This window comes from Sebastes umbrosus, chromosome 11 (assembly GCF_015220745.1).
Source record: "Sebastes umbrosus isolate fSebUmb1 chromosome 11, fSebUmb1.pri, whole genome shotgun sequence".
In the NCBI taxonomy this organism is placed as follows: Eukaryota; Metazoa; Chordata; class Actinopteri; order Perciformes; family Sebastidae; genus Sebastes; species Sebastes umbrosus.
In genome coordinates, this window is record NC_051279.1 from 14,652,400 (window position 1) to 14,677,728 (window position 25,329).

At 43.0% G+C, this 25,329-nt stretch overlaps 1 protein-coding gene across 3 annotated transcripts in view; it reads right to left on the reverse strand.

Annotated features, from left to right (window-relative positions):
* Window positions 1-1,971: 1,971 nt before the first annotated feature.
* Window positions 1,972-25,329, reverse strand: part of prkcg (protein kinase C, gamma) — a 35,671-nt gene continuing 12,313 nt past the window's right edge. The window contains exons 2-18 of one of the 3 annotated variants that reach the window (XM_037785486.1): window positions 21,187-21,277; window positions 19,973-20,207; window positions 15,472-15,503; window positions 15,275-15,357; window positions 14,259-14,370; window positions 12,634-12,762; window positions 12,363-12,519; window positions 11,808-12,009; window positions 11,137-11,334; window positions 8,528-8,701; window positions 8,169-8,260; window positions 7,660-7,722; window positions 7,372-7,510; window positions 6,199-6,279; window positions 5,941-6,048; window positions 4,470-4,610; window positions 3,525-3,686 (exon numbers count right to left, since the gene is read on the reverse strand). In XM_037785486.1, the coding sequence (XP_037641414.1) occupies window positions 3,525-3,686; window positions 4,470-4,610; window positions 5,941-6,048; window positions 6,199-6,279; window positions 7,372-7,510; window positions 7,660-7,722; window positions 8,169-8,260; window positions 8,528-8,701; window positions 11,137-11,334; window positions 11,808-12,009; window positions 12,363-12,519; window positions 12,634-12,762; window positions 14,259-14,370; window positions 15,275-15,357; window positions 15,472-15,503; window positions 19,973-20,202 (2,103 nt within the window). In that variant the 5' untranslated portion in view covers window positions 20,203-20,207; window positions 21,187-21,277. Of the gene's footprint in view, window positions 3,687-4,469; window positions 4,611-5,940; window positions 6,049-6,198; window positions 6,280-7,371; window positions 7,511-7,659; window positions 7,723-8,168; window positions 8,261-8,527; window positions 8,702-11,136; window positions 11,335-11,807; window positions 12,010-12,362; window positions 12,520-12,633; window positions 12,763-14,258; window positions 14,371-15,274; window positions 15,358-15,471; window positions 15,504-19,972; window positions 20,208-21,186; window positions 21,278-25,329 lie in introns of those variants that run through there. The other 2 variants (XM_037785488.1, XM_037785487.1) reach the window with 2 other exon arrangements.

Consider the following 25,329-nt stretch of genomic DNA (forward strand, 5'->3'; position numbering starts at 1 on the left):
ATTTTTATTATTATTATTATTACATTTGTATTAATCATGTCCATCAAGGATCAAGGAAGTTGTATTGTATGTTGATACATGAAAGGGAATGAAATCTCAGCTCCCGGAATAAGAAAGCAATAATAATATACAATAATAATTTAAAAAATAAATAATTAAAAATATTTATGTTATGTCATTTTTTGTCTTATCATCAGTCATCCGTCAACCCGTAGGAAAGGTGCTGTACAAATAAAGTTTGACTGAAACCATTTCTTCCCTATTTTCTTACATTTCTTTTTTATTATTTTACTTGCATTGTGAACCTTACTGGCTTATACGACGTGCTTTGGCAATACTGTGCTTCATTATGATCCTGCCAATATAAAGCAAAAAATTCAATTCAAATTCAACAGATTTGCAGCATTAAGTGTCAAATATAAGTAGAAAACAGTCAGATCAGCTGCCCTCTAGTAGCTGCAGTTCATTCAAGATCTCATTTAACATCACATTATGAGTACAGATGATTAAACTGCACAACTAGTAACCTCTCTTTCTTTTTCACTTCGTCCCTCTCCTCCTCTTCCTCTTGCCCCCTCCTCCTCTGTCTCCTGTGGTCCATGTCCCTTCGTCTATTTTTAGCTGGCTGGTGGAGGAATCCTATATTTTTAGTAACGATATCAATAGTCTACAGCACACTCTGACCTCAGGGCATGAGAGAGGGAGAGAGAGAGAGAGAGAGAGAGGGAGAGAGGTGGGGGGTGAGAATGAGAGATGGAGGCGAGATAGAAAGAGAACAGAGAGGAAGAGGAGGCAGCAGTGAAGAAGAGGGATGATATCATGTCAAGTGACAGTGAATGATGGACTGCACACACAACTCGGACCGGAGAGCGCTGCAGGTTCAGTTACACGAAGGAAGCTCCTGTCAAGGTTAGAGTAAAGGTTGTGGTGAGGAGTTTAAAACCAGCCAGTTGACATCAAACAAAGTGAGGAGGATTTATCTTTTCAGAAAAGTGACATTTCATGTTTTACTTTCTTTGAAATACCTTATTTAGGTGTGAAACTCCTTCACTGCTGTATTGTGGGTTATAGGAACACATCACAGACTATAAAAGAGCCTCATCTGCCACTATACAGAAGATATCTACATTCATTTTGTCAATGCAGGAAAGAAAAGATAAAAGTCACATTTCTTGACATGATTAGTGACGTTTTTTTTTTAATTATAGCAACACAAAAGCTGTGTTTTATCCTCAAAAATGGGATGTAATTGTAAAATTAAAACGTGAGGAAACTCTTCCACTGCCTGAACACCATAAAGAGATAATGTATAAGTGTAAAACAGATCATAATACTGATACAGAGGTCAAGACAAGATAAGACACGACGCTCGTATCAAAGATAACAGCAACAATAATAAACTCTGACAAAATGATTTACAGAGTGACATAAAACAATGCATTACAGCATTTACAGTCAGCACTGACAGAAAAGACAACTGGAGAAGAAGAGCGATGAAGGGCAGATAGAGAGGAGGAGAGGGAGGCAGAGAGGGAGATGGGAAGTTGATGAGATTTTAATGTGAAGGTCAACTTGTTATAACTCAGATCTCTATGGGGATATTAGTCCCATCATGATGCTGGAGGGGGGGGGGATGAAGGGTGGAGGAGGTGTGAGTGCTTCAGAAGAGGAGGAGGAGGGAGCGAAAGTGAGATGCCTGAGAGGTGGTTTTGCTGGTTCGACAACTACAGTATCACAGTAAATAGAGGGGTCAGCATCTTCTCTGTGTGTGAGTGTGTAAGAGTGTGTGTGTGTGTGTGCACATGCTTGAGATTGCACTTTTGAGTGTGAGTATGTGTGAAAGTGAGGCAGAGGGAGTGAGCGTGACAGAGAGAGGCGTGAGGAGGAGACAAAGCGAGAGAGAGAGCTGTGCATGTTTGTTTCTCAGCCGCTTTGCACTAAAATCACAGAATGAAACACTTCACTTTGAGCTCGTTTCATGATTTTTTCATTAAGTTTATTTCAACGTTCTTTTTTTTCTCCAGCAGATAAAAACAGAAGGTAACTCAACTAACAGATGCATAAATTATCTATTGTATTATATATTATTGATCGTATTGTCTATTGTGTTGGAGTATTGCGTGTTGTGACATTTGACCTCAACTCAAACGGAGCCGAGGCGATCAGATGAACTGCTCCGACCTTTCACAGTTGGCCACGTTTAAAGGGACACACACAAAAGAGAGATGGTTATAATTATCATTACGCTGACATAGAATGGAAACAAAAAAATCAATAAGGATGCTTTAAAGAAAACAGATTCCGGCTTTGTGAGATGGGAATATTAAACTGTGTGTGTGCAGCCACCTGCCTTGCTCAGATAGTGTTTAATGACAGCGCTGCTATTATTTTCCATGTATTGAACAGTCCCAGTGAGCCTCGCTTTTAATTACGCCTAATCAATGCTGTGAGGACGTCATTACACAGCAATAAGCTTTATAGTATACACCACCAAAATAATAAAGTACTTCTTGAAAACATCATTAAGTGGCATCTTTTCTCGGAGTGAAAATACATATTTCAGTGCAGTTGCTGGACGTCATTAAGGAGCACAGATAGTGTGTATTGCAGAGCAGAAAGGCTCACAGTTGGCTCAAGAATAACAGAGGAAAAAAATCAGGTGAATAAAAAATTATACAGCCCAAACTGAGGCAGTGATGAGAGGACTTCCTCCCAGTGATGATAGTCGGGCAGAGTGTGTGTGTGGTGAGGACTGCAGCCTACAGTCACTGTCACATTGAGACCGCTGCGTGGTTTCAGCATCTCAGCAGGTCATCTGAGGTCACCGGTGTGGTGTTAAACTGAGAGGTCGGGCCAGGCCAGAGGAGTCAAAGTGTCAACACTCACACACAAATAGAGTGAGATAAATAACATTATAGTGCTTCTGATGCTCATTATTGTACTGTGTATAAATGTAGTATTTGATTTGCTAACAAACATTTGTATTCATGTGTGTGAACTACAAACTGATTAAAAGAGTGACTTGTTCTACCCTGCTATGTGCCCTGTAGTGCTGTATGAGAAAACCTGTAATTGTTTTGTGAAATATAGCTTCTCACAACACAAGATGATTCTAATCATAGTAATGGAAAAAAACGTTTGAAATAAATAAATTGGTTGTAAAGTTACACAGCTACATCATATCTTCTTGGATAATCTATACTAGCTATAGAAAACTAGCGTGTCAAAGGGATTCAGTCTAAAAACACTGCATGCAAAAGATTTCTCCTGTTCATACTACTCTTATATCAAGTTAAGGGATGGAAATCTACAGTATAATACTGGCTTTGTTTGCATTGCTGCAACATATTCTGTGACTATCAGGATATAATACACACATCAAAGAGAGTGCATGAATAGAAAGGTGTCTTGGCATTTTCATGTAAACATCAGATGCTAGTTCTCATGTTGAAATTCTTTGTTATAAAACTACTATTATGGGGATTAACAGAGTGCACTCGGAGGGGTCGTTGGAGCAGCCGTTTTCAAATGGCGGTGAGAGGCGAGGGGGCAAAGTCTGAGTTTTGGAAGGTGAAGTCCTGGAAGTCTTCCTGGTCGATGGCTGCCATTATATCCGGATCAGAGGGAGTGAGCGCTGATGGAGCTGCTGTGAAGAACTTGTCGAAGTTTTCACCTTTCCTCCCACCCTGATGAAGAGAAGTAGAAGATTAGCATGCATGTCCACACATTCGTGATTAATACTAATCATCTTTGTCCTGAAAAAAGACATCAGAGAAGCCAAATTATAAAAAAAGGCTCCACCAACGTATCTCGTTTTCTCACCCACACTCTGGTTTTCTCTCTAAAGAGCTCTCTACCACACCTACTGTAGGAGGAAAGCTGCTCACGTCTCCTTTCCTGCTCCTTGACAGCCGTTCTGCTGGATGATATGAATATCATTTGGCTAATGGGCTTGGCCTCTAACCCCTGAGCATACTCAGCTCACTCAAGGCACACCTCACCGTTGGCCAGTGGGGCCGCAAACCGGCGCGTGGCGGGCTAATGATGACAGACATTTGCATATGGGAGGAGTAGGCAGGACCCCAAGGTCAGGGGGCTTCTGTCTGTTATGACTGGACTGTCTGTTCCCAAGCGCTCAAAGCCCATCTCTGGGAACCAGTGGAGGTGAGGAAAGAGAGAAAAGAGAGGGGGATTGGGAAGAGGGAGGGAGGGATAACGCCATTTGAACAGATAGAAGAAGAGGGGATGAAATGGCCAAACACAATGAGGACGGCTGAGAGAGAAATGAGGGAAAGCGTGGGAGTTTGAGAGAGGAGACAGATGGAAGAAAGACAGCTTCAATTCCCTAAAAGTGTCCTCGGAGAGAGAGAGACTGAGAGAGGAAGAGGAAGGAAGAGAGTGACATGAAAGAAAGAGAGAAAGAAAGAAAGATGAGTCTGTAGAGTCTGAAGTCCATCTGTTCAACTGACAGTTCTGGGTTTGAAGGGAGCCTGGATCTCCAGTCTCTCCAGACGGTCCCAGTCAATCCAGCGGAAGAACGGATGCTCCTTGATTTCTCTCTCTGCATCCTCTCCTCCACCCAAACGCTTGGCCGGGTGCTTCGTCAGAAGCTTGGGACAGAGTGAAGAAAAGGAAAGAAAAAGAAAAGACAAATATTGTGGTAAATACAGGTGAATTATATCTGCTCTGCTTGTCTTAGTCAACCATGTGCATGGTAAGCTTTAAATATTAGTCACATGTATTTTAAACGTTATATTATGTCATTTCATAACATTTTTCCTATTTATATATTAATTTATATTATTCACTTTCTTGCTGAGAGTTAGATGAGAAGATCAATACCACTCTCGCCTGTAAGCTAAATATGAAGCTACAGCCAGCATCCTGTTAGCTTAGCTTAGCATAAAGACTGGAAACAGGTGGAAACAGCTAGCCTGGCTCTGTCCGAAGGTAACAAAATGTACCAACTAGCACATCTAAAGCCCACTAATTAACATGTGTTATCTTGTTTGTTTAATCCTTACAGAAACCAAAGTGTAAAAAATACAATTTATGGTTTTAAGGAGGTTTATGTGTGGGAGTATTTCATGGCAACAAGACTCCAGGAAGTCACTGCACCCGGACAAGAAGTAGTGCTGGGACAAAACACTTATTTAAACCCACAAAAATGTTCTGTACATATTAAACAAACAAGATATAACGTGTTTATTAGTGAGGTTTAGAGGTGCTGGAAGGAGGATTTTGTTACCTTCAGACAGAGCCAGGCTAGCAGTCTCCCCCTGTTTCCAGTCTCTATGCTAAGCTAAGCTAATGGCTGCTGACTCTAGCTTCATATTCAACAAACAGATATGAGAGTGGTATCGATCTTCTCATCTGACTCTCGGCAATAAGCGTATTTCCTAAAATGTTGAATTATTCCTTTAAGTAGTCAACAATGTGCTTTACTGTATTTATTTAGATAAGTGCAGTGCCAGTTCGTGGCGTGGCCCTTCGGAACGAGCCGATTACTTGGCTCCCGGTAGCCTCCCGGTATTGCTGCATGCAGCATTGTCGGGGGCTCGTGCCGGTTCGTTTATCCAGCATTCATGTAGCGTTAGCATGATATATCCAGAATCCAGCAGAAAAAGTGAACAGCAGTGAACTTGTTTATTCAAAGTTTATTAATAATAAACGTGTCGTGTGTCCAATTTGCACCAAATTCGACAAAGCACTCCGTGGGGTCCCCAGCAATACACGCAGCAAGTGTAAAGTAGATCGGATAATCAGTTCTTGAGATATGCAAAGGACACGCAGACAAACAGACAGACAGACAGACAGACAGAGATTCCTCGCTTTATAGTTAGATATATTTTATAAATGTAATATGAAGTAATTTCATGTGCAATTATCTTAATTGTCTGCGAGCTAAAAGTTATATAAGTCAGAAGAATGGCGGCTTACTCCCTTGCAGATAGCGACAGCTTCACGACTGAGACTTTTCGGGTACACCACACTCTGCTCCATGATGGACTGAAACAGCTCATCCTCGTCTATACCGTCAAATGGTGGCTGGAGGGACAAGACACAGAGAGAAGAACAAAGAGAGAGCAACCAAATATATTGAAATTAAAGTTCTCTTGAAAGTCTTTTGAAGTGATTACAAAGGACGAGCACCGGAGGCTTAAGTGTCTCTATTGTTGGGATTAAGCTGAGTGTTACCTGTCCTGCCAGCATTTCATACAGCAGTACGCCATAGGACCACCAGTCCACTGCTTTGTCATAGGGCTGATACGCCACAATCTGAAAGGATGGAGAGAACAGGAGAGGAAATAAAGGGGAATAATTGCAGAGTGGAGATAAGTCAGTAGAAAGAAGACGGGGAGAGTGAGAGAAAGCGCAGTAGTAGCAGTGGGCTGCTCGGATGATACGCAGCTATCAGAGACGAAAGGGAATGTATGGCATTAGGGATAGTCAATGTATGAATGAGCTCAGAAATAATCTACACATGACTTTGGATTTGTGTGTTTGTGTTTGTCTGCACATGTGTGTTTGTTTGTTTCCCCTGTTTGTGTGTGTGTGTGTGTGTGTGTGTGTGTGTGTGTGCAGGATGGAGGGAGCACAAGGGAACAATTCCCAGCCCCTGGGGAAATATATTGTATCTCTTCCAAAATGGCAGATGCAGGAGAATCAATGGGTGTTTACATAAGAGAGTCAATACCCAGGGGTACCATAGCAGCAAGGTTTACAATATCAAAGACGTTCACAACAGTCACTTCTTCTCTCTCTCTCTCTCTCTCTCTCTTTCTGCTACAAGTCCATAAAGCAAGCAAGCTGCATATCTCCTTCACTCTTTCTCTGAATTGTATTTATTTATGATTACTTAACACAGAAATGAACATACATATATATCAAACAACTATACAGCATGCAGTTATGATATTTAGCATTTCAAAAGGGTGTCAAGCAAAACCACCTTTTCAGGCTGAAATTTGCATCATCATCATTGTCGAAAAAAACCTTTTGAGTTTAGTTTTCAGGGGTTTGCGTTTTTCTCAGGAGAGTTAATCACCTTAAGTCAGTTGCAGTAAGAAAAAGGAAAACTGGTAACACAAGGTCCCTGAAGGACAATCGGGATTTCTCATAGTACAAGCACACACCACTGCTAACTGAATCATGTGAAGTTAATTATTCAAAAATGCTGACAAGGTCAGAGAGGACGGAGGAGACGAGAGGAGCTGCAGCGAAGCAACTCGCCGTCTCGCAGCGCTGCAGAAACAGGTCAAGCAAACGAAGAGGGGAAGACAGGAGTGAAAAGAGAGGAAATGAGGGAACAAATGGGGGAAGTTCAGGAGTTAGTCTGGACCACGACGTGAGAGCAGGGGGTCGGCGTACCTCAGGGGCGATGTAGTCGGGAGTGCCGCAGAAGGTGCGCGTGGTGTCGCCTTCCAACATGCCCTCCCTGCACATCCCGAAGTCGGCTATCTTTATGTGTCCCTCGCTGTCGAGCAGCACATTATCCAGCTTTAGATCTCTGAGAAAGGAGGAGATGGATCACACAGGTATGAATCATTTTGATAGATAACATCTTCGGCTACAAAAGACGTGATGAATCTGTGTCACGTCTGTGTGCAGTGAGAGCGCCAAACCAGGCCACGTTAGAAGAGCAGCCCACTTCTCTACCTGTAGATGATGCCTTTGCTGTGGAGGAAGAAGAGGCCGGCCGCTATCTCCGCTCCGTAAAACCTGGAGGGAGACAGAAGAGAAGGAGGAGGGGGTTAACTACTGGTTGCTTTATCTTTCAGAAAATTGGCCAGCAAGGAGAGAGAAGGGAGCTCAAGAGGGTGATGAAAGGGAGAGAAACCGAATAGATGAAAGGCAAGAAGATGAAGAAAGAGAGCTGGAAATGAGCAACAGGGTAAGAATTCGTTTTAGATGATTGATCAAAGATTATTGATTAGACGAACAACCGGGGGGAGGGAAAATGTAGATGAAAAGATGAGATTAGTGGGAGGAGGAAAGAGAAGAAGGCTGGTACTTGAGTTGATGACTTTTCTATGAGTCACCAGAAATAATGAACAAAGCTATAAGAGACGAGTGTGTATGTAAAGGAACAGAGGATAAAAGAAAGGCAGGAAATGAGACGCTGTAGGTGATTAAAGGTAAAAGAAAAGAGCTTTTGGACTACATACGCTGCGTGAGCCTCTTTGAACTTGCCGACTATCTGAATGTGAAACATCAGGTCTCCTCCGTCGACGTATTCCATCACATAATACAGACGGTCCTGCAGAAACACACGCACATATACACACTCTCCGTACATAATCACCTCTTGTCCAAATTAAAAAGCAATCTGTTAAAACCTCCTTCAGGACCAAGGACCTTGTTAAAGAAAGCAAACTAATTATTTAATTTATTAATCAGAATTCTCAGGCAGCCTTTGCTGAAGGAACTCCTGGGAGCCAAAATGTCAGGCAGGTTTATGGACAATTTAATATGGTTCATTTAGGATCTCGTATCCCCGCTACACACAGACCTACTGTACACACACCTCAGTCTGGAAGGCGCAGTAGAGCGATGTGAGGAAGTGAGGGCGAGAGGATAGCGCCAGAACCCTCCTCTCCACCATGGCGCTCTCCGTGTCTTCGTCCTGGAAGAGAACGTCTTTCTTCAACACTTTGACGGCGAACAGACGCTCGCTGCCTCGCTCCTCCGCCAGCAGCACCTGCACGGAGACAGAGAAAGGAGTGGAAAGCTACTGTAAGAACAAAAGAAGAAGAATTTTAAAGCAGCTACTGCTGCACATCTTCAACCTGCTGGGGTCCATAAATAAACACAGTGTTTATTTATGCACTACACCCACTGTCTGCTAAAAGAGCATTTTTTAATTCCAAATTCACTTTTTCAAAAAAGTCCTTCACGCATCTCTCACTCAGGCTTCACTTCTAGCTCTAGATAGAAATATGCATGTACTGTAATGCTGCCAGCACTGAACATTTTTTAGGTCATTGTGTTATGAGTAACATGATGCTCTAGTTAGGAGGAAACTAGTTCTGCTGTTTTAATAAAAATGATGTGCTTTTGAGGCACATTTGCAACATGCTGTGCATGACATTAAAGCTGCAGTGGGTAGAATTAGAGCAAATATGATTTGTTCTTTTTATAAAACAGTCACTATATCCTGACAGTAGTGCATGAGAGGTAATGAGGTAATCTGAGAAAAAAAAATCATGTGCCTCTGTGTATTCCGGTGTCCTCAGGTGCTCCTAATGGCATCTGCAAGATTTCACAGACCGGAGGAAGACAACTAATCAGAGCCGAGCTGGAGTCTGCCGTCTCTGAGCAGCTGTCAATCACTCACAAACTCTGATCAAATGGTCAAACTAGGCAGCGCTGATCAAATATTAATCAATATTCTGTTACTGTAATATTTATTTCTCTCCTCAAATGTTTTCAGAATCATCTTGTAGTGTGCTGTTTAGCTGTAAAATGAGAAAGTTTGTGACCCAGCAGCCATGTTGAGATCAGTTGAGGAAATACTAAGCACCGCCCACCAGCCGGAGCAAACTTTCTCATTTTACAGCTAAACAGTACACTACAAGATGTTTTTTTAAAGCCTGAAAACAGATCCATGAGGAGGTGCAGAAGTCTAGTTTTCTCAGAACACTTGAATTACAATATGCTGAGAGTTTATTATGGAATTTTTGACCAATGATGCCAAAAACTTTCTGCCCCCCTGCAGGTTTAAGTGTCATGCTAAGCCAGGACGTATAACGTTTCCACATTTAAAAATGTCTGTACTGGTAAGAAAGAGAAATAGTGCAAGAGAAAAATAGAAATGATATCACATTATACGAACAGATGCTTAAGCAAGTTCAGCACTGTGCACATTTACCCCGACATGGTGAAATAACTGTAGCAATGTTTAATTAAAACTGCTCCGCGCCCGAAGATTTCAAGTCACGTTAACGTCATAATGAAAAAGGAGAAGCGAGTCTCGTGTTTTTATCAGACATTAAAAACACATTCAGCGGCTATTTTCTCACTCCTGTGAAATTGGCTGCTAGCGGGTTGCTCTGAAAAGCTAATGATGCTATAATTTTCGACAATGGGAGCCACATGACCCGGGTTTTACTGCGGTTCATGGGAAAGATATGGTCAAGAGAGAGCACTGGAGAAGTGCTGACAACAACACTGTTTTTAAATTGTCTGGCCGACCTGCAGCGCCTAGTGGGGATAAAGGATCTCATTTTACTTTCAAATAGTGGAGAAGAGTAGAGGAAATTACATGGTGTCACTTTTCAGAAATCAATGCGACTACACAGAGGGTCCTCTGAAGAAGGCTGTGCATGTATGTGTGTGTGCACTGCTATTGATGAACTGCCAGTCTGAGAGAAATCCAGCTGTCCTCTGTGATCTTGTCTCCTGCTCTTCCCCGTGGTTTCAAACTAACCCGCAGAAAAATGGGACTCATCACCCTTCAGAATATTACAAATCTTACTACTTTTTCCTCTTTTCCGCTCTTGTTATCCCACTTCCTTTTGGTCATTTTGTCACATTTCCCAGCACAGTAATCCTCTCTATCTCTGTCTCACTTCCCCTCACTCAGCAGCCCCGGGGTCTGTCTCTCCTTTCTCGGGTCGTCTTTTTTTTTTCTCACATCTTACGTAAGTCGAGTCTATTTCTCCTGTCCTCTGTAGACTCTCCTCTGACAGTTATGAAACAGCACAGGGGGGATTTCAGAGGAGGAGGACGCAGGACTCAAAACTCCACTCTCTTCATTATGCCTCATCTACTGGGGAATTAAAGAGAAAATGGAGAGCAGAGGCTCCCTTGAAATGAACACCTCCAGGAGGACTGTGTGGCATGTAGGAAGCCAGCCAGCCTGAGCTCACGACTGCTGACAGCACAGAAGAAGCCAGGGGTTAAATGAATCATTTGGCAGCAGTAGGAAGAGACAATGAGCATGTTAGTAAGAAAGAGTTTTTTTGGAGCTGCTGTATGAAATGCCACTTGAAGGTCAGGTCCATCAATAGAAGAAAATGTTTAAAGCAAGGAGCAATCTTTGTTGTTTTCAGCCTCTTTGGTATCACTTACAGCTGCTGGAGCAGATTGTATTTAGAGAAGATGACATTTTATCTCAGCGGCTGCTGTGTTTACCTTGCCAAAGCTGCCTTTGCCCAAAACCATGAGGAAGTTGAAGTCGAGGATGCCCACTTTAACTTTGGCAGGGCCGGGGATGTGCACCGGCGGGCAGGACGGTACAGGGGTCGGGGACAGGGCCGCAGGGAACGACTCAGACAGCGAAGCAGGTAGCGCCTGAGGCAGAGAGGGTGTTGTGCCGTCTGGCTGTGGCTCCTGGAGAATCGTAGTAGGAGGATTGAGAGATGAATGCTTGGATGCAGTCCAGCACACACACACACACACACAAACAAACAAACACACACACAAACACACGTACACACACACACACACACAAAACCTGACAAAAAGTCCTTCCTACCCCTCGTTTTAGATTACAGTCAGGCAGAACAATCCTGCACCCTGGTGGAGACAGTGTGCAACAGGGAGCGAGTATAATTTATCATCTAATTATATAGCGACAACACCAGGCATAAATCTTCTGCGTTTTTTTTTTCCCCCCATAGATAGAATAGTGAGGGACAGTTCAAGATCCTGACCCAGTGTGCGCAGTGGCAGCTGTTGTTTATTACAAGTAGGTAATTATAAGCTGATAAAGGCCAAGGCTTTAGGATAAATGGTCATTAGTTTTTGTTCAACATGAGGACCAACTGGTGGCTTTTTTGTTCGTACCAGAGTACGTTTCCTACCTCCAGGTCCGGGTCTGGTACTGGGATGTTATAGTACTCTCCCTCATCCTGGGCCAGCAGTTTGAACCAGCCGCTGATAGGACGCCTGAAGATCTCACTCACTCCGAACGACATCGCTCCCATGAAATCGTTCCTAGACGTGCGGTCCCAGTCCCACACCTCCACCGACAGACGCCGGTCCCACTGGTGACCGCGCACTGAGCTGGAGAGACAAACATAAATCATTCAAAATCACTGGGGAGAGTTAGCTCACGCTGTAAGCAACACAACAATGCACAAAGACACAGAAGGAAATTCAGGTTTTTCTTATTTTTACCAGATTTAAAATATCTTACTTCAACTGATATCAGCAAACATAAAGGTAGTTAAGGGTGAAATATTAACACTGGTGATGTAAAATAAACTGCATATACTTGGGGACCATCAACCCTCTAATCTTTATCTTTCAGGGTCCTTTTTTATGACTCGGTAATTCCAATTTATTTTACCTAAAGCACATTTTGTCCCAGACCCGTGTACTTTTTCCACCTTGGATTAAAGTTCACAAGGACTCACAATGTGAAACTCTCATTCCAGACGGGATTGAGCGTGGAGCGGATGGTCTTGGTCTTCTGTTTGCTGTGGCTTTTCGGGTCTGGAATCAATTTCAGTTTAACGTACGGGTCTGACAGGCCGTTCGGATCCATGGGCATCAGGTTACGAGCCTCCCGCACTGAAGACAAAGTAGAATAATAGAAAGCGCAAAGAGAGAGAAAGCCTTCATTACCTGTGTAATCCCTTTTTTTCCGATTTAAAACACTCCCCATGATCCAGCTGGTCCTCTCACCTGTGACGAAGACGTCCTCACTCTCTCCTCTGACAGTCAGGTGGATCCTCCCTCTCTTCTCTGTGTGGTCCTGGCCACAGAGACTGGGAACACTGGTCTCACACCGTCGATGGACGTTCATGTCACAACCTCACAGTACAAAGATGCACAAGTATAAACAAACACATGCATAGGTGCCAAAAACGGTAATTAGATAAATAGATAGTTAAAAAAATTATAAAATGTTTCCTGTCTATCACACTGAAAAAATAAGGCAAAATGCAAAAAAGAAAATCTTTAAAAATGTTTATACACACACACATCTTGTTTTGCCACTTTAAGATATTGCATCGACTTATATTTAATGACCTTTGACCTTCCCTAACCTTAACCATAACCCGTACATGCCTAATCAATACCCTGACTATAGTAATCCATCACTCTCCAAACCTAACCTTAAAGGAACAGTTCCACATTTTGAGAAATACACAAATTTGCTTTTTTGTTTTTTTGATTGATGATGAACTGTCATGTCTTATCTGTAATTATTACACGGCTTTGCACAGGCGCTCTATGGTCTGTTATGCATTTATAACAGACCGTTGCAATGGATGCAGTTCTGATTTTTAAGGATAATGTACAGCTAGCTGGTCATTGTTGTGAAATAAACCTCTTCAGGGTGATGCATGACCTGCCCTGTCGGGGTTTACTTCACAACATTGACCGGCTCGCAGTACATTATCCCTTATTTATAAGTCTACAGCCAGCAGCTGGTTAGCTTAGCTTAGCATAAAGACTTGAAAGAGGGGGAGACTGCTAGCCTGGCTCTGTCTGAAGGTAATGTCTATCAGTAACTCTAAAGCTCACAAATTAACATGTTATATCTCATTTGGTTGGTGCAGGAGTGCCTAAACCGTTTCCGTTTATGGGCTAAAACTGAAACTTAATGCTGGGCTACGGGCCAAAAGCAAACACTATTATATTGTATTGTAATGTTAAGATGCAAAATGGCACTATGATTCCAAATTCCCTTAATTGAAATGTCTTTTGTCCCTGTGCCACTGTCTCTGCCTCTCCAGTATTTTCTTACTTAATTTGTGCCAAACTGACTTCCTGCGCAAAGTGTCACTCTGCCTGCCATGCTCAGATTATGAAAACTAATTAATAATTAAGGATCCCACACAATTAAATAACTTTTTTTTACCTCACAAAAAAATAAAACAGATTTATATCATTATTATTATTTTTTTAAATAAATTCACTAAAAACATCTGGTGGGCCAAATTGAACCTTATGCTGGACCCCACTTTGGGCAGCCCTGGTTTAGTGGGGACAAAAACTGACCTGTTGTGGTTGTACGGGGGTTTATATAGTGAACTATTTCTTAGCCAGGCATAGTTACTTTCTGGAGTCTCCGCTGTTTGCCAATCTCCTCATCTAATTCTCTGCAAAAAAAGTGAATAAGCGTATTTCCCAAAATACCCCAAACACAAACTTAACAAAGTCAACTCTAAATTTCGGAGGCTAATTTTGTCGGGACCAGCTTCATTTCCCCAGCTGGGAGGTGAGTCCCAATAACATGACTGTGTGAACTGATATTTTTATCCCCACAACACGATTAATAATAATATGTGGAGGAAACTCACAGCCACATTTCATGCCCTGGTGTATGAGGCCGTACAGCAGCGAGCCGCAGTGGTCGCAGAAGGTGGGACTGGAGTATGTTTGGACCTTAAATGTGTGTTGAGTCTTCAGGTCCTGAAACACAACAGAAACATTGAGAACACACACACACAAACACACACACATACGCACACACAGCGTGACCATGGAAGACACTGTGAACACACACACACACACATTTAGACACATGCATGCGTGAGAATGATTAGTGGAGAGATGTTGAGTGGGGTATTCATGGACAAACCAATTAGATTTCTCCACTGGGAGAGGACATATAAATGAGAGTGCATCTAGGCAAGGCTGCGCGTGACTGTGTGTGTGTGTGTGTGTGTGTGTGTGTGTGTGTATGAGTGTGTATACTGTGCAGAGAGGGATGAATCATTTTTATCTCTCTGCAGCTCCCCACCACCACCACCACTACTCTCCACACACCACCTTCTCCCAAACTGTTTTCCCTCTGAGCCGCTATTTAAAAACACCGTCACCCTGTTTCTCCTCTGTGTGTGTTCCTTTCACTCGCTCATCCTTTTTTTCCCACTCAAACACACACAGTCACACAGTCACACAGTCACACAGTCACACAGTCACACACATGGTCCCCATGACCTAATTTCTGAGGCGGTTTCTTTGGCGGCAGAAAGAAAAAACGTGAAGACAAATCTCCCTGAAATCCTCAGATATGCCACAGAGAGGAAGACTGAGCAATCTGTTGCTCTCGCGCCCCTCTAATCTCCCTCTTATCAACATCTCTTCCACTCTCTATCTCCAACTCGCTGCATCTCCGAGGCCTTGTACTGTAGGATGACATGTCATGAGTGCACACGTCACAGATGGGACGAGGCTACGCAATGCCAAGAATGCATGGATTGATGGGTGAGTCATGCACATGTCTTCCTTGGCACTGAGCGGATGGCTTAATCTTGACTAAAATAGAAAACAAGAAGAAAATAAAAGTGGAAGTAATGGCACATATGCTCACATCTGGTTTCGGGCCCGCCACAGAGCCGGGACAAGTGAAGGTCACAAACTCGTGACATCTTTTGTGGACCACGAAACTGCAAACTACAGGAAAACACAGAGAAAAATATCCTTCAAAAATGAATCGGTCACCCTGAGAAAAACATCTGAGAAGATTATATGCTGTGGAAAAACACATAACACCGTGTTTATCTTTACCTTGACATTGGAATCCCTGTTTGCCGATGCCCCTGAGTGAAAAGGACACATGGATTAAGACACAAATACAATCTTCTCTACACTTCTTTAAAGTGAAATATTTAGCTTCAGAGACTGTTCCCCAGCCAGAGGAGCATAGATTACGCTGCCAAGACAGAGATAGTGCTGTTGCATTATTCCATCCTGTATTAACAACAGACATGCAGGCACAAACACTACCAGCTGTGTTAGAGGCTACCAACTTGAAAAACAAAGTCATTATGTGTGACGTTTGAGTGTCTTTCGTCTCTGAGCCACACACTGCTGACCAGGTCAAGTGATGTCAATCATTGTCTCACACACACACACAAACACAATTCTCCTGTTTCCAGAACTGCGGTGTTGGCTAGTTTCCAGCGTCTCCTTAGAGCTTTAATTGAATAATTAAAGCCATTGATTGACTAAAGAGTCCACTCAGCGGCTTGCCTGCTGTGAATCAAGTTTTGATTAGAAAGGCAGGCGAACGAGACACCGCAGAGAGCTCCTCCACAATCATGCCGGAGAGGCCCAGGGGTTCATAGGAAACTGACCATAATCACTGATCTAAAATCAGTTCACCATCTGGCTGAGTAATAATTAAAGATGGGGTTGCTGAGGGTAATCTGATCCTTGATCAGCATTCAACAGAAGTCTCTGTCTGCAGCAGTCTGAGCAGATGAGGCCAGTTCTGCTTTTTGACCAGCAGAGAGCATCAGAGAACCAGGGATGGATCTGACGAGAATCAACAGTGGTGCTTGCTCGCCAGATATCACAAAGAAATCATTGCATTGTAAATTTAATGATGCATTAAAAAACTTATAGAACTAAATAAAAAGTTGCCTTTAGAAACCATCAGGAAAACTCTACAAACTGAGCAGAATACTCAAAAACATTCTGGACTAGTAAAGTATTAATTCAGTATTAATTACAAATAATGAATTAAAGAGAAATTAAAATAATTTGTAAGAGGGAAAAACCTGGAACTTGTCTTTGCAATAGGCTTTTTTCACTGAAGACACATTGACGTGTCACAGCATAAAATTAATGTCCTGGTATTGTTAATGTTGGCTCAATGTCACACTGTCATGTTGACTAGGACACTTGATAAGAACAGAGCCATCATTAATGTTAAAGAGGACCTATTATATTCTTTCCATTTCCTTTGGTGTGTTATATAGTTTTTTGTGCATGTAAAAGGTCAGCAAAGTTACAAAGTCCAAAGTTCACGTCAAAGTTACAAAATCAAAGCCGAAGTTACTCTCCCCCCCAGAAACACTGCTCCTGAACTGCCTGAAATGCCTTGTTTCAAGTCCCGCCTTTTTTCGGTAACGTGGTGATATCACCAAGTAAGACATTTGCATAATACCTTCCTAGCGGCTAGTTTGGCACGCCCTCAAACAAAGCTAATTAGAGCGGAGTCCGAAGAGTTTGGTTTGGTGACCAATCACAACAGAGTGGACCAGCTGACCAATCAGAACAGACAGGAGCTCAAACAGAGCGTTTCAGACAGAGGGTGAAAAGAGGTGCTGCAGCACAGCCGGTATGAGAAAAATAAAGCATTTTTTTAGAACATGTTCTAGTAAAAACACAAAATACAAGTATGCACCTGAAAATAAGCATAATAGGTCCTCTTTAATGTTTGTAACACTTGTGCTATTCCCACTATTACAAGTCAAAATGTCTGCTGTGAAAAAGGCCGGTTGGATCTGTCCTTAGATCAGTTTGAAGTATACCGTTGTATGGTCTCATTAAGATATTTTCAGTGTTAGACTTCAGTGTTTTTACTGACTCCAAAAACATTGAACTGTGACACCAGTGTCACTTTTTCTTTTTTACACCATTTCACTTAATTGATAATTGAAGGGAGCCATACAAGGCGTAACCCATTCCCCTTCAGAGCCTGACTGACTCATATATTTACATTTCAAAATTATAACTATCTTGTCTTAGTCTTTAATTAATCTATCAATCTCCCCCAGAGGCTTCGACACCCAGGTTGAGAGCGGCTGCTCTGACATCCTGTGTGAAGGAGAAGAGTTTTCACCCTGAACTAAGTGCTGCTACCGCAGCCAAGACAGTAGGAGAAATGTCCTGAAAGCTACCCAGAGGCTGCTGGCACATGCACCGCCCTGCATCCGACATACACCACCACCATATGTCCACACACACACAATGCCTCACACACACTGCCAGAGCTTCACTGGACAGAAGAAGCTCTCTGCATGGTTGTCTGTATGGACATTTTTTACATGACAACCCATATGCCTGCATGCCAGAGGTCATACATTTACTCAAGTACTGTACCTCAGTACAGTTTTGAGGCACCGGTTCTTTGTTTGAAATACTTTGCAGATTAGGTTTTGCAAAAGACATATCATCCCTTTCCTGTAAAAAACGTGTTTCTCCAAAAAAAACCACTTTCCATGAACAAAACAGCCCTTTTTTTCAGCTCCCTGACAAAGCATTTTTCCAACTTTCTCATTTTCCATTTTTGTCATGATTCATCCCATCATTATCAAATAGTTATATAGCTTAAAGGTGCTTTATACGATATCCAGGGCATTAATAGCAGCAAACAACTATGTACTACTACTTGCTATGTAAAGATATAGAGGATTAATGTCTACCTGAGCAGAGAATGAAGTCACTCTCCCTCTGTGTGTGTTGTAATCAGATCTTTTAGTGCATGTTATTACATGTGAGCGTGCTCCACTGGCTTGCTCACAGCCGCCACTCTGCACTGCTCTCATGCGGCGGTTATGGTGGAGATAGACCAAATTCGGCCAACAAACGGAAAGACGTGGTGGAACCCAAAATGGAACTCAAAACAGTCCGGTTTCCTCCGGCCGATGGGTGGTGCTTGGTTTTGGCTCAACTATGGCGTTACACAAACTTTCTCATTTTACAGCTAAACAGTACACAACAATTTGTTTCTGAAAACCTTTGAGAATAGAGATAGGCATTACAGTAACAGAATCTTGATTCATTTTTCATCAGCACTGCCTAGTTTGACCGTTTGGTCTGAGTTTCGAGAGCCTGCAGCCTTGCGATGGACGAACCTCATTTGCATAAAGTTGAGGTTGAGTCATGATGATGCAAATTCAGATACAGCGAATGGTCAGTCATGTCGTCGACCCGTATCCATCATGCAACGGGCGACCGGATCTCCTGCTTTCCATAGAAACTGAATAGGATCCGTCGACATCACCTACGTCAACGGATTTGGTTTATCCATCTTTACAGCTGATAACGCGAAAGTGCAGCAACCCACCCTCTGGTTCCCGCCCAGGTTAACACTGTTAGCTCTGTCAGCAATGTTGCCTTTGTTTTCACTGTTAGCACCGTTAGCTGCTTGCAGCTGTCGCCATGTTGAGAACCGTGCAGAGGCAGGAGAAACGCTCCCAATCTCGTATTTAGCACCTTTAAGAAGAAAGAGACATTAACTCATAAACCCATAATGGAACACTAAATCCTTCAGTTTATCTGAAAAATACAAAATCGCCAAATTTGGAGATATGTCGTTTGAGGACGAGAGTAAACAGCAGTTTATAACATAGTTACTGTAGATCAAGCGCCACCTGGAACAGCTACAACAATTAAATACTACTTACATGTAAACACATTAAAAATCGAACACCGCAAAACAGATTCAATATTCAAATTTGTTCTACGTATTAATATGTATCAACGTACGTATACGTATTAAAAATCTGCACTTTTAGAGTACTTTGGAGCATTTTTGAATGCAAGACTTTCTAATATTTTCTGATGAAGGGTTTTTTATGTTGTGATATTTACACTAAGGGTACACTTCGCTGATTTTATGCATGATAGTTCAGTTTACTCTTTATGAGGACTTGACCTCTTAAAACAGTTCAATTACGTCTTTTGTGGCTCTGGAGGAGCTTTCAAAAGTCTGAAAATAACACTAACGATGGCAGGATGGTGGGACCTAATTAAAGTGGCCACTGAGTAACATTATGGGAATTGCAGGATCCAGCATTTTTGAAGCTTGGTTGATACTACAGAATAAAAGTCAGAATATCTCTGTCAGTTTTGACCATTCTTGTTTTAATCTGTCTCTTGTGAGTACTAAAATGCGCCCCTTTAAGATCTGATAACACCTCCTACGCTGCCTTGCATTTACTGTTACTCTGTATGCAAGCATTCATACTGGAAAAAAAAACTGTCCTAATTTAAATCTTGCTAACGCGTATATGTGTGTCTGTATGTGTGTGATGAAGATCCTGAAGTAAATCCTGTATTGTGTGGGCTGTAGTGTGGAGCTGAGGTTATTTGATCATGTCAGGTCAGTGTGGTGGCTACAGAGTGTAGGCTGTTCCTCCAGCTGGCAGCTGGATCTGGCTACAGAGAGAAGAAGTGCAAAGAAAGTCAGGTGGAATAGTGGGATGCCTGAGGAGGCGGCTTATGAACTGCCAGGTTTATGTGTAAATGTGCAGCTGTGTGTTTGTGTCTGTGTTACCAGATGAAGTCGGTGCAGTGGCTGCAGAAGGTGGGCTGTTTGAAGAAGCGCGCCGTGAACTGGTGGTCTTTCACCTCGACAATCCTCTTGTGTTTGAGCGCTCCCCTCCTCTGGAAGACAGGCACCCTGGCTGGAGGGGAGAGGGGCGAGGGCAGAGGGGAGGTCGCCGAAGTCGGGGAGGCCAGCGTCAACGGGGAGAGGGAGGGGGAAGGGGAGACCGGGGTCGACATGATGCCTGGAGGATACAGTAAAAGGAGGAGAGAGGGAGGGAGAGGGATGATGAGTGTCAGTAAGGAGGGTACAGAGTTGTACAGGCGAAAGACCTTGAACATGGGAGAGGGAGGAGGGGAGGGAGTGAGGACGGGGAGGAGGAGGGATGGAATGGGTCATGATAGCGACAGGAGTTGTATTAATGGCACATGGGATGTAGGGAGCAGGGGAGGAGTGACGTGATGGAGAGAAAGATCGAGAACGGACAGGAAGTGCAGAAGAAGATGGAGGGAGCACAGGGAAAGCGACAAGAGTGATAGAGAAGAGTGAGGTGTAATGAGGAAGACATGGAGGTTAATTCACATACGGAGACAGAACTCTCCTAAGAGACTCTGAGACGCTAAACGATTAGTGCGACTCGCGGTGTGTCCCACATACTTTCTGTCCACTCTACCTCTTGCTGTACCCCTTATATCTCCATCCCCCCTGGCAGCTATGACTACCCCCATCCCCTAGTCGTCATGTCAACTGTACCCTCTGTTGCCATGTCAACAACACCCCCACCACCTGCTCCAATATTAAAGCCTGTATCCCATCTCCACTTCCTGCCTGCCCTTATTAGCAATTAGTCCCATATTAGAAGTAAAGTTTGTAATAATACGTCTATAGGGAATGAGATGCGCAGGAAAAAAGTGCAAAATGGCAAATATTAGCTGGAGAGATCGGGCTGTAAGACTACTAAATGATAAATGAAACACCAACAGAGATTTAATGAATAAATAAATAAGCCCATAGCAAAAAAAAAACCCTGCCAGAAAAAACAATGTGATGAAATGATGGTGTTTCAGCAAAGAAGCAGAAGCAAATCAATCAAAAGGGCGAGAGAGGAGAATGGTGAGAAAAATGGCACAGTGCTCAGAAATTAGTAAATGAATGACAAGAAGAAAAATATGTTCTGAAAATGTGTGCAGGCCCATACGGCGAAGATAACGAAGACACAATACCTGAATTTGTGGTGATTTTGGATGAAAAGGCTCGACTAAAAGGACAGCTTTCTTCTCTTCCTCTCCCCCTTTCTTCTCCTCGTTTGGCTCACTTCAAAAGAAAGGCTATAAGGTGTCACACCTGTAGCTGGTTACCTCAACAAAAAAAAGAGAAAGACGAGAAGAAAAGACCAAGAGAAGTAGTGCTGCCGCAAGTAGAAAGGAATCAGCCAAAATTAAAAAAAGAAAGAAAACCTATTACAACAAAAAGCAACAAGCGCTTCAAGAGATTCAAGCTTTCTAGGAACCAAAGATAGAAGAGTGAAGTGGTATATATCCGTTAACCCAGAGGCAGGGTGAGGAGGAGGACGAGATAGAGAGGTGGTATTCTCTTTCCAAGATTGATTCTGTTTTTACTAAGAAGAGGACGAGAGATGAAGAGAGAGAAAAAGAGAGAGAGAGGAAGGGAGAGAGAGAGAGAGAGAGAGAGAGGAAGGAAGATTGAGGGGAACAGGCAGCGTTTCATTTTGAAATCTGGGTTACTTCTCTCAGGAGAGGGTGAGGGAGGTAGAGGAAGGAGGACGGATGAGACAGACGCTGCCATTTTGCCACCGCCAATACAGTATGGACAAGCAAGCGCCAACTGTCTCTCACTTCCTCTAGAGCCAGACGGAGGGAGGAAAGGAAGAGGAGAGAGAGAGAGAGAGAGAGAGAGAGAGAGAGAGAGAGAGAGTCTGGAAGAAAAGAGCAGAGAACCTCAGAGGTGAAGAGCTTGAGAAATGGCTAGTTAATCACAGCTAAAACAGGACAGAAACAGTTAAAAGTCATGGAGTTTGCAGCAGATCCAGATGACTGAAGGATCAACAGGCCTGTGAAATAAACAACCCTGTTAATCTTTTCTGCAACAGCGCGGTTAACAGCATGTTCACCGCATCTGAAATGTGTTCTGAGATCAGAGCAAGTGGTGACATGATAACAATACTGCACCAGTGTGCACTGAAACCAGGTCAGCTAAGCCTGATGGGAAGAGTAGTTTCCAAGAGAGAGGGGCTGTTTGTCCATTGATTGCCTTCATACTGTCAAGGACACACACACACACGTACACACACACACACACACACACACACACGCGCGCACACACACACACACACACACAGAAACTTGTTTTGTATTGACTTACATTGATAAAGAAACACAAACCAAGCCTTAAATGAATAGTTCAACATTTTAGCCGATTCAATTATTTGCTTCCTTGCCAAGAGTAGTTAGATGAGAAAATAGATACCACGTTCATGTCTGTAGCCGGCATCTGTAGCTAGAGCACACGCTGGTTAGCTTAGCTTAGCATAAACACTGGAAACGGGGGGAAACAGCTAGCCTGGCTCTGTGAGAATGTGACCAAAATGCCAACCGGCTCACAGATTATCATGTTATATCTGGTTTGTTTAATCCTTCCAAAAAATCAAAGTGTACCAACAACAGTTTGCTGTTTTTCATGGGGGTTACGTGCCAGACTATTTTTTGGCCGGGACCAGTTGCCAGGCAACCACCAGAGACTTGGACTACTATAACGTGTTAATTAGTGAGCTTTAGGGGTGCCAGTAGGTAGATTTTTTTTTACCTTTGGAAAGAGCCAGGATTGCTAATTGTACGGCTGTCCTCGACCAAAGAAGATCTTAGTCGACTAACACTCATAAAATGTTGTTGACTAATTGATTAGTTGATTTAATCAACACACAAAAGCACCGCTTTAAATCTTGTGTTTACCAGAGATGTGCTCATAAGGTTTTTGGAAAATAAGTCATTCAGTATGAAAAAAGCATGAGAAACGACTAATCGACTAAAGAAATCTTATGCTACATTCACACTACGAGCGACAAAAGCATTGGCCTGCTACATTACCGGCGAGTCGCCGTTGAAATGTTGCTCAAACGCTCATTGACATTGTTATGTCGTTTGTAGCACTGGGGACTGGCTAACGGCATTTTTTTTTTTTAGATGGAACGGAACAGCGCCGCGCCATTGGAGCGCTGAAAAAGAGTTCAGCTCAACTATATTTGTAGCACGTCACGTGTCGGGTGTCAGTTTGTAGCTTCATGTCACCGGCTTCCATTGAAAATTACATGTAGAATGTTGTTGTGTTGCCCGTAGTGTGAACACAGCATTAGTCGACTAAGACCAAAATGGCCAAATAAATTACTAAGAGGGGGCTGCCCTAGCTATTTGTAGTCTTTATGCTAAGATAAGCTAACCAACTACTGGCTTCAGCTTCCCATTGATATCAATCATCTCATCTAACTCACATCAAGAAAGTGAATAAGCGTATTTCAGTCCCTTCAACCCTAAAACTCAATGGCTTGGCTTCCCTTGTGGGGGCCATATTTTTGTACCCATTGGGTAGTTGAGTCCCTGTAAAGTCGCTGTGTGAACATACGTTTGTCCCCACAATGTGAGCAATACAAGTGCACACACACACACACACACACACACACATGATTAATCACACTCCATGTGCGCACGTGGTCTATATGGACAATCTTGGGAGAAGAGAGCAGCAGGCGGGAGCAGGGATGCAGGCAGGCAGGGGACGAAGGGCTGGATTGGAGAGGGACGGAGAGACTGAGAGAGGGAGTGCAGGGTTGAAGGTCTAATTAATGGAAATGTAGGTTATTAGTCTCCTGATGAGGACACTGGCAGAGAATTAATTAACAATTATAATTAGCAAGATTGTTAGAGAGCAAAATGGTGTCAGCCAGCAAGATAAGAGTGAGCTAGCGTGCAGAAGTGTGTGTGTTGGACGCTGTCATTATTACTGTATGTGTTGAAAAAAAACGGTGTGAACATGCCCTATCTGACAGTGATAGATGTCATTTCAGCATTAGTCATGCAGAACCAGCAGCTGATTGGAAATGATAGGGGGCTCTCCTTCACACAGACCGTCACCAGACCTTCTCTCTATAGAACTGCCATTAACGTCTTCATTTTCTGGCCCATAAGACTCCCCCTCTTCATCGCTCTTATCTTGGATGAGTCATGTTCTTGTTCTGTTGTCACAAATAAATGAGGAAGATGTCCTCACGTAGAGAGAGAGAGAGAGAGAGAGAATATGAGCTTGTAGACCATGCACTCCTCAGTAATCAGCGCATTGAAAAACAAAGCACATAAACGGCTCACAATGCTTCCCCTCCATGCGGTGTGATGAGTAAGCACTTGTGGCTCTAAAGTGTCCGTATCAGTGTGCGTTTGCATGCCTATCGGAGCATGCTTTACTGTGTTTGATCCAGGGCCATAAAAGCGAAGCTGGTGTGCAGCCAGCCAATGATACATTAAGGCTGTAAACTGAGAAGACATACACACAACGACAGAATGAAAAACACAGATTCGGCCTGCATGATTAAGAGCAGAAAAAGGCTATAAAACACAGATAGAAGTGGAGATAAAAAATAAATGACAACAGAAAAAATGAGGATAGATCAATGAAGAAGACAGCCCCCCCCCAAAACCACAATCTGTCTCTTCATCTTTACAATAATCACTACTAGTACTGGAAGCCACCATTTCTGATCATGAGCTCTTTCCACATACCCCAGCCCCCCTCTCTTATTCTCTCTCAGTCTGCAGATGGCTATCTTATTATTTCTGACCATGGCTTAATGAAACAGAAAATCCTCCTCCGATGGAATCTTTTTTGGGGGAGCAATCAGCACTTCACCAATTACACGCATCCATTATCGTCTAACGAGCGCTCGCTCGCATCAAGCACCGGCTTCAACCTGGCTGGCTTTCTTTCTCCTCCAATGAAATTAAGGCAAATTGACTTGCCTAACTGTTGTTTGTGGAATCGGGGGAGAAGTGGTGTCTGAGGTAATCATATCTGCCTGTTAAATTTGTCTCTTCAGAACCAATTGGCTCCGTTTGCTTGTATTGGTTTTCTGTTGGGGTGCGCTTCTATTTGCTTTTTTAATGAAGAGTGGTCTGCCGTGTTTTTGGAAGAGAGCAGCAAACCTCCACGCCAGTCAGATGAGACATTTGGCAGGCGACTAGGGCTTATCAACATGGCCTACAAGCTCTCTGTGCTGAAGCAAATAAGCCTGCTCTCCATATTTACTGCTGACCCGTCTCTCATTGCAACAACAAATACTGCTAAAATGGAAAAGCATACGG